This window comes from Epinephelus moara, chromosome 1 (genome assembly GCF_006386435.1).
Source record: "Epinephelus moara isolate mb chromosome 1, YSFRI_EMoa_1.0, whole genome shotgun sequence".
Classification (NCBI taxonomy): domain Eukaryota; kingdom Metazoa; phylum Chordata; class Actinopteri; order Perciformes; family Serranidae; genus Epinephelus; species Epinephelus moara.
The window spans coordinates 3,483,682-3,493,396 of NC_065506.1; the positions used below are offsets into that span (position 1 = coordinate 3,483,682).

The 9,715-nt window shown below is 42.2% G+C and overlaps 1 protein-coding gene across 2 annotated transcripts in view; it reads left to right on the forward strand.

Annotated features, from left to right (window-relative positions):
- The window catches only part of c1qtnf4 (C1q and TNF related 4), a 28,948-nt gene extending 19,888 nt beyond the window's left edge, over positions 1 to 9,060 (forward strand). The window contains exons 1-4 of one of the 2 annotated variants that reach the window (XM_050041318.1): positions 496 to 784; positions 1,976 to 2,337; positions 3,932 to 5,377; positions 5,417 to 9,060. In XM_050041318.1, coding sequence (XP_049897275.1) covers positions 1,981 to 2,337; positions 3,932 to 4,759 — 1,185 coding nt within the window. In that variant the 5' untranslated portion in view covers positions 496 to 784; positions 1,976 to 1,980 and the 3' untranslated portion in view covers positions 4,760 to 5,377; positions 5,417 to 9,060. Of the gene's footprint in view, positions 1 to 495; positions 785 to 1,975; positions 2,338 to 3,931; positions 5,378 to 5,416 lie in introns of those variants that run through there. The other variant, XM_050041326.1, reaches the window with a different exon arrangement.
- Positions 9,061 to 9,715: the final 655 nt, after the last annotated feature.

Consider the following 9,715-nt stretch of genomic DNA (forward strand, 5'->3'; position numbering starts at 1 on the left):
TTTGCCTCTAATAGTTAGAATTTTGTCATTAAAAAAGCTCATAAAATCATTACTGCTAAGGGCTAAAGGAATACAAGGCTCAATAGAGCTTTGACTCTCAGTCAGCCTGGCTACAGTGCTGAAAAGAAACCTGGGGTTGTTCTTGTTTTCTTCTATTAGTGCTGAGTAATAGTTTGCTCTGGCATTGCTGAGGCTCCTCTTATACGTTTTGAGACTGTCTGCCCAGATTAAACGAGATTCTTCCAGTTTGGTTAATCGCCAATTCCTTTCAAATTTTCGCGATATTTGTTTTAACTTACAGGTTTGAGAGTTATACCAAGGAGCGACCTTTCTTTGCTTTGTTAACTTGTTTTTAAGAGGAGCTACAGAGTCGAGTGTTGTTCGCAGCGAGCCTATGGTGCTATCGACAAGATGATCAATGATGATCAATAGTACAAACGTACAAATACTTGGGCAATGTATATGACTCACAACTAAAATTCAGTGAAAACACTGACAGCATTGTAAAGCGAGCAAACCAAAGGATCCATCTGCTGAGGAAACTCAACTCTTTCAGTATCAGCAGAAATATCTTGTGTACCTTTTATCGAGAGCCTTTCGACATTTTCTTTTATATGCTGGTTTGGTGGTCTATCTGTGAAAGACAAGAAGTGTCTGAATGACATCATCAGAGTGTGCTGTAAAATTACTGGAGTCCAGCTTAAGGACCTCTGCTCTCTCTGGAAAACACGGGTGGTGCAGAAAGCAGACAGGATATTATCCCACCCTGATCATGCTCTGGCCAGTGAGTTTGTAATCATGCCCTCAGGTCGGCGGTATTATGTGCCGGTGTGGAAACAAACCGCTATGCAAAGTCTTTTCTCCCGTCTGCCATAAGGCTGCTAAATGCACATTTGCAGAATGAACTGTGATTTATTTTATCGTGAATTATTGTGAACTGTGAATTATTTTGCATCCCGCTCTGCTGTGCTGTCACTGGTTGTGGTTGTTGCTGTTGTTGTTGCTGATGTGATGATGCTTGATTGTGGATGTTGGCTGTTTGTTGCATTGTGTTTTTGTTGCTATAGACAGGCCGACTGTAGAAATGAATTGCCCTTTTGGGACTAATAAAGTGTTCTGAAGCTGAAATATGTGCTTGCTCCATTATGTCAGTGTTATCTGTCTGTGAGTGTGGTTTAAGTGTTTCACCTCCAAACAAACTAGAGGGGAAGCTTTGGCTGGTCTTCTCTTAAATGAGTGACAATGATGTGTGATGTTCAGGGCTTTAGCGTAGTCAACCTCCATTTGTGGTACACATTAAAATGTGCCTGTAGCACCGAAACTGTTAAGTACTGAAAGCTGGTTTTGAGCGGGTGGTCAGATTTGTTATCTTGTTCATTTATTCTTTGATCAGATTGTTCCTGATTTAAATCCAAATTTTGTGAATCTCACAAATTGCTGCATGTCGTTCCCCCATGTTTCCTGTCTGTCTCTACTGTCAAACTGTTGAATAAAGCTACATTAGTATTAGAATAGAAACTGAGTGTACTGCATTGACACCAATAGGCCTATATAAAAGTTTTATATGATATCCATTATCCACCAAAGCAAGGTTTAATCTCTTTAGTAAGATAAAACTATTTATCCAAAGGGAAATTATTGTGCTGCAGTTGCAGTGGAAAGTGAGAAGAAAATATAAAAAGTCCAAGATAACAATTAGTTGCAAATGTAAAATATCTACAGTATAAACAATGCCCAAATCAGGTTACAGTGTGGATTATAAAAATAAAAACAGGTTAACAGTACACCGGATAATAAAAAACTCTGACATTTACAGAAAATAACATAACATTTTAACAGTAGTTTTCTGGGGGGTTTTTTAAATCGCATACAAAACTCTGTGTAATTGGGTATATAATCTGTAAATTCAAAAACCAACTGTTAAGTATTATGCCAATATTGACAAATAATTGTATATTTTTTAATGTTTCTGCAGATACAATGCTGCTCCCACTGAGTGTCCTGATTTGCCTGCTGTGCTTGAGTCATGCCGGGGGTGCGTGGGGATTCGCCCATCTGCTGGATGATGTGGAGCTACGCTCTGCCTTCTCAGTTGCACGCACCAACAGCATGGAGGGCGGGCCCAAGATGACCGTAACCTTTGATACTGTTTATGTCAACATTGGCGGGGATTTTGACCCCAAGGCTGGGTTTTTCCGCTGTCGTATCACTGGGGCCTACTACTTCTCCTTTACAGTGGGGAAATTTCCACACAAAGACCTGTCAGTGATGCTGATGAAGAACAGAAACGAGGTGCAGGCCATCGTGTACGAGGAAAACTCCGGAGAGGAGAGGAAGGTACGTTTAAAACCTCTGAATCACCACTCACCTCTCTGAGCAAATCAAAGCATTTGTGGATGGGATTAAAGTTATCAGACTGGAATTAGTAATATTCTGTTTTCTTCTTATTATCAAAAATATCCCATAAAAAGGCCCAAAACTAACAATGAATGTACCTACTAACAAGTACTGTGTGTGCATTTACAACCTGATTTCTTCTTCCTTTGTACCATAGAGCTCCATTGTTGAAATATTGTTAAAAACACGTTGGTGAGCCACAATGTTGCACTGGGTAACATGTTCCTTCATTACCATGATCACACACACTGTAGTCTATTTTGACTTAATCAATATACTGTCCTACTGCCTAAAATGCTTACATGAGCACCAAATATGGAGTAATCCATTCTCTACGTGCTGAACACGTATAAAGTAGTAGCTTTTACTGGCAAAGGTTTTATTATGCTTACCTACAGTCACAAGCATAGTTGTCATCAGCTAGGGTAATCTTCGAGTTATATTCCTTTCATCCACACTGTGGCCTCTCTACTGTTGTCTGACTTCACTCTGTCCTGTTTTTTGTGTGCTGTGTGGAGGAGGTCACCCCAACAAACAGGAGAGAGGCTGCAGCATGATCATACATGAAACCAGAACTTTAAAAAGTAACAATAAAGAAAGCCGATAATGTTGGAGCTCATTAATACTATGGTCTTGATTATTTTGCCCTAGGCCATTTACGGTCTCATCATACCCATCCCTAGCTGGGCCACTTGGAGGTTGCCTCTGGGCCATTTGTGGCCCACGGGCTGCTAACTGAATAGGCTTAGTCTATAAGATGCATTATAAGCTGATTGTATCATTAGAAAATAAAATCAGAACAGCATTTCCTTATTCAGATCCACTGTCCATTCCAATAGATGGATATTTTTGAAAATAAAAGCTATAAAACCCTCACATGATATTTTGACATGTATAAGTTATATAACATCTCATGTTTCTTTAAACACAAATTAAGTACTTTAACAATATGAATAATAGACCAAAGCGTGCCTTCGCTTCCTCCTTGCCTCACAGTTGGTCATGCTTGTCAAAAAGGGGGCATGGCTCAACACTGTGATTGGCTTACTGACATCCAATCAAACACGTCTGTGCATTTGGGTGGAGTCAGATGACAGTAATCATAGATCTAGACATCCTAGAAAAGCTACGTCCATTGAAATAGAAGTGAAAGATCTGAATATTTCTTCCAGCAGATAGGCTAATAATGAACCTTGGAGAGCCAGGCTAACCGTTTCCCTCTGCTTTTAGCCTTTGTGCTGAGCTAGGCTAACTGTCGCCTGATCCCAGCTGAGCTTCTCATCTAACTCTTGGTAAGACTGCAAATAAGGAAATGCTTACAAAGGTCTTTGATTATGTTAAAGCTCTCCAACAGTCTCACAGTGCAATGTGGCTCTCTAACACAGGGGGTATGTTAGTGTTTGGGTAGGGGATGGAAGCAGAACAGAGGGGATTACACACCAAATTCCCCTGATTGAAGAGTGTGAGGTACATGATCGGATTATGCTTGGTGCTGATGTAGAACAGGGATAATAAAGCCTGCTTCAATCCTCAGGTGCAGAGCCAGAGCGTCATGCTGCAGCTGGAGTTTGGTGATACTGTCTGGCTCCGTCTCCATGGTGACCCACGCTATGCACTCTACAGCAATACTGGACACTACACCACCTTCAATGGTTACCTCGTCTACCCTGACACCTATGGCTTCCAGACACACCATCACCAACACCATACTGCCTTCAACTCCCAGCAGCACCAGCAAGACAACACCCCCCTGGTGAATAGCAACCAGGCCACAGAGCAAGTCAGGTCTGGAACAAGAGACACAGCAGTAGTGGAGCAGGAGAAGGAGCTTCAACATAGGGAGGAAGAAGAGGAGGAGGAGGAGGAGGAGGAGGAGGATGAAGAGGATGAGCAGAGATCTGCCTTCTCGGTGGGGCGCACCCAGAGCATTGTGGGAGTCAACCAAGTGGGCATGCCTCAGCACCAGCCAGTTAGCTTCGACACGGCTTTTGTCAACATTGGAGAAGACTTTAACGTGACGGAGGGGGTGTTCACCTGCCGAGTTGCTGGAGCATACTACTTCTCCTTTAACGTGGGCAAGCTGCCGCAGAAGACACTGTCCGTCAAGCTGATGAAGAACCATCTGGAGGTGCAGGCTATGATCTATGACGACAGCCAGGGGGAGAAAGCTCTGCAGAGTCAGAGCTTGATGTTGTTGCTGAAACCAGGAGACACCGTGTGGCTCTACTCCCACCAGAGAGATGGCTTTGGGGCCTACAGCAACCATGCCAAGTACATCACTTTCACTGGCTTCCTGGTTTATCCAGACATCCCCAGCACCACTGCCGCCACCAGCCAATCATATGCAGACAAGAAACCCTAGCTGTAGCACATGGGCTAGGGACCGAACATTGTGGGAGGAATTCATGCTAAGTGGAAGAGTCTCTGAGTCCACAAGAGTGGAGAATACTTGTGGTTGTATTTGAAGCTTCTTCTTCATATGAATTCCTTCACAAAGTCACAGAGACCTTGGACTAATTGCAGAGCTTAAATGAGAATCTCTTCAATTTCCAGCAATGGCTTCCCGGGATATGACTTCATCACACACAAATGTGGAACCTTCAATGACAGTAATGTGAACTGTAATTGAATATTTCACTCTGTAATGAAAATGCAGTCATTACCTGCTCACCTCTGTGTCAGCTGAGGACTTAGATATCATACCTCTCTGTGACTGAAATTCATGGTTCTCAAAAACACTATCCTGTGTCCACTGTTAGTACTCCATGATTGAAGTATTTTATAATCAATGATTAACAGTGGGCGGCATGGTGGTGTGGTAGTTAGCACTGTTGCCTCACAGCAAGAGGGTTCCCGGTTCGATCCCGGGTGAGGGAGCCCTTCTGTGCGGAGTTTGCATGTTCTCCCCGTGTCAGTCTGGGTTCTCTCCGGGCACTCCGGCTTCCTCCCACTGTCCAAAGACATGCAGATTGGGGATTAGGTTAATTGATAACTCAAAGACATGCAGATTGGGGATTAGGTTAATTGATAACTCTAAATTGTCCGTAGGTGTGAATGTGTGCATGAATGGTTGTCTGTCTCTATGTGTCAGCCCTGCGATAGTCTGGCGACCTGTCCAGGGTGTACCCTGCCTCTCGCCCAATGTCAGCTGGGATAGGCTCCAGCCCCCCCGCGACCCTCAAGAGGATGAAGCGGTTAGAAGATGAATGAATGAATGAATAACAGTGGTTGACAAGGTCCACACATCCAGTTGGTTCCAGCAAATTAAAAATAAAATGGCAGTTCAGTCTGATTATTAGGCTCAAACAAAATGATGATTAAATAAATTTGATGCACATTGTATTCTCTTTTTTAAACATTAAGCCTGGCTCATTACCTGCAACAGTCAGTGAGTAATCCTACATTCTGTGCTACAGTGCTACTACAGACATGAAGGTGAGGAGGTAATCACAGAAATCTCATTTTGAAGTGAAATGTTCCTGTAAGTGCATTTGTTATCCTCCTTGTCAAAGACTTGGTGTTTCTGGTTGTGTGTACAAAGTTACTTTACTTTATTTATGTCTTTAGAGGCATGTGAAACTGATATGAGCAGTGTGTTTTGTGTCAAAATGAGTCTCTCTTTTCTTCATTTTGGAGTGTTTCTCACTCTGATACTCGGCCACAGTGGGAGCAGAGGACGACAGGACCACACTGACATAATTATGGGAAAACTCATACTACATATCCATCCCATACCGACTGTTGACCACATGCCACCTCTTGGCCTGCGGGGATCTGGATCATAATTTGATTTCTAATTCTAGCAGCAGTTTAATTCATTTCTTCAGATGGCGACCACTGTGGGGAAAATTGAATAGCTTCTCCCAGGCTTCTGTAATATGCATGTCTGTTTAATTTCACGCTGCTGGGAGAGAGATGATGCTGTTCAAATTGTAATGAACCCTGACTTTATGAAATCACCTTCTCTGTTGGAGAAGCAACATGTGAAGTGATACTTCACTGTGATTGAACATTTACATGTTTTTGTTACAGTTAAGTGGAGGTGAATCTCTGAGAAGTTCTGATATAAAGAGAATGTCCACCTCCACAATATGACCACGTAGGTTGTTTGTACAAGCAGCTTACCAACAATATTTACATTTACTGTTAGGTGGCAAACTCTAGTGTGACGGGCCAAAAGGAGGAAGTCAAGCAATGTAGTATAAAGAGCTACAAAGTCTGTGTAGGTAGGATGTCGGGTTAGACAGGTCAAACAAACACAGGACTTTGACCCAGGAGACTGCTGTTTGTGTCATGTGTGAAACCAAAAATCAGCAGTGTCCAGTGGTGTAATGGTGGTTGATGAGGCGGGTGTATTGCTAGGTAGATGGGTAGGTGACTGAGGAGAATGTGGGTATACTCCCCTATATATTCCAATGGCTTTTTGGCTGATAGGTGATAACTGAAAATGGCCAGAAACAAAGAATACCTATGTATACCCTACACCACACCACTGATGTTGTCTTATTTGAACTACGTAACATCACGTGACATATATACGTAAACAAACGCTTATTTTAATCCAAACTATGATCTGTCTTCTAAACTATCTATTCTAAACTATAAACTATGGTCTAAACCAGGGGTCGGCAACCTGTGGCTTCAAAGGCTGTGGCTCTTAAGCTCCTCTCCAGTGGCTCCCCGTGGCTTTGACAGAAAATTATATGGAAAACATTAACATTTTAATTTAGATTTATTGTTGTAGGATGACAGTGATTCTTACATTCTTCAATTGTAAAAATGCGTACCTTATGCACCAATGTAAAAAAAAAAAAAAAAAAAGAATGTTTTAACATATTGTCAACTAAAATATGTGTTGTACATTTGTGGCTTGGCGCCTTTTCCTCCAAAAACATCACTAGCGATGGCTAAAGTAGTCTTAAAGCTTTCTAGTTAGGCTTGCTGTGGATTCCAAATCCAAAAAGGAAGAAGTCTCAGGGAAAAATAGAGAATTTAATAGTGCATGGACAAATTTGTTTGCTTTCATCTGCAACGCTGCATAATGGAAGTTCCAAATAATAATTAAAAAAAAAAGCCCACTGCAGAATAGCCACCTTGTGCTAAAACATATTAATGAATGCTCTTTTTTTTCTTATATACTTTATTAATCCCCCTGTGGGGAAATTACATTTTTTCACTCTGTTGTCATTAACACACAGGTCTGAAATACACACACACACACATGCACAAACAGGACCTACACATGCACAAAGTGGAGAGATGTCAGAGTGAGGGGGCTGCCATGAACAGGCGCCCCGAGCAGTTGGGGGGGTTCGGTGCCTTGCTCAAGGGCACCTCTCCAGCCACCAGTCCACACTCCATATTTGGTCCGGACAGGGACTTGAACAGGTGACCCTCCGGTTCCCAACCCAAGTCCCCATGGACTGAGCTACTGGCACCCAGTTTTTCATTTAGCTCTATTAGTCATTTTGATAGGCTAAATTTGACTTAAAAGGCGGTGTTACCTTTATTATCAATCAATCAGTTTTATTTATAAAGCCCAATATCACAAATCACAATTTGCCTCACAGGGCTTTACAGCATACAACATCCCTCTGTCCTTAGGACCCTCACAGCGGATAAGGAAAAACTCCCCAAAAAAAACCCTTTAATGGGGAAAAAAACGGTAGAAACCTCAGGAAGAGCAACTGAGGAGGGATCCCTCTTCCAGGATGGACAGACGTGCAATAGATGTGCAATAGATGTCGTACAGAACAGATCAACATAATAAATTAACAGTGATTCGTATATGAGGCTCAAATATGTTTTGCAGCTCCAGGCAGATTTTTTGTTCTTTCTTTTTTGGCTGAAAATGGCTCCTTTGATAGTAAAGGTTGCTGACCCCTGGACTAAACATACCAGTGTACTGCAGGCAGGTCAGTTTGACTCATTAAAACTTAAGTACAGTCAGGACCACTTCAGTCAAGAGAAAACTTTATTTCTATTTGCAGTATGATATTTGGTGGTATGGCTCTGTTCTGTAACCTCTCCATCTTTCCAAGTGCGTACATGAAAAGCCTATGGCAGCAAAAAAAAATCCAGGCACAGAACAGAGCAACATTATGACAATCAACATTGGTAAGTCAGACACAGCATGAAAAGGGAGCCTAGTCTCACTCCGAATTTTTTCGAAATCCAGCGCTTGGGCAGTGACTTGCGACATCAGAAATCAACGAAAAAAGGCATCCTTTAATATCTGCATGATACACGACCGGTTGCCGTCATAGTTTAACAGAAACAGCGTCAGGGGAAACGCAGCAGGACAAGGACAAAAGTTAAGGCGGAGAAAGTCCAGGTGGGGCACATAGGAGGGGTGGTGGATGGGTCCAACAAACACCAACCTTCACCCGAGAGAGCAGTGTTCACATCCCGTAAGATTCTAAAGCCAATCCCTGTTCTTTTTTCCTAAACCTAACCACTTGCTTTTGTTGCTTTGACCTAACCACGTGTTTTTAATTGCCTAAACCCAACCATGTGTGTTTGTTGTTGAAGGAAAAAAAAAAGTCAATTCATGGGGTTGCATGGACATAGTGCATTTATTTTGAAAGAGACTGTATGTAAACGTTAAATTTCCTGTGAAAACGGAAGTGTATGTTGGAAGAAGACAATGCATGTGACAGGCAGAACTTGAGACAGTGTGAAGACAATGCATGTGACAGGCAGAACTTGAGACAGTGTCCCAGAGCGTCAACTACCAATACACTCAAGGTACCTTGCACATCAAATGTGGACGTGGAAAGTCCATGACCAAGCACGTCAATATGTGACAAGGTCGGAGTGAGAATGTGTTGGAAAAGGAGGAGCTGGGGTAGGGGTGGGTTGCGAAGTGGTTTGCAGAGGAAGCAGTGATGGCAGGCAGGCAAAAGCAGTTTAAATATGATGCCTTAAATGAGATTTTCCCAATTAGCTGATCCATCTGCTGACTGGACTAAATGAGATTAGCCAATGTAGCTGGAATGTGAGCTGAACTAACAAGAACTGAACTAATACTGTGCTCAATTCAAACTGCTTGGCCATCAGTTTTATGAATTCAAATTAGGATATATTGGATAAACTAGACTACAAAGGGGTTTGTTTGTCCAATTACTCCTGCCACCTTAATACAATGGAAGTGAAAAGAGTTTATTTATGGCGCTCAAAGCATTGAAAAATTACATTTAAAGTTATCCATATTTTTGTGTTAAAGAGTCTCAGGTGTGATTGCCTGCACATGACTCTCACTTCTGATGTCAAAAGCAAACATGGAAGTGGCTGAGCTGAAATGATGTAGTGAGCAGTG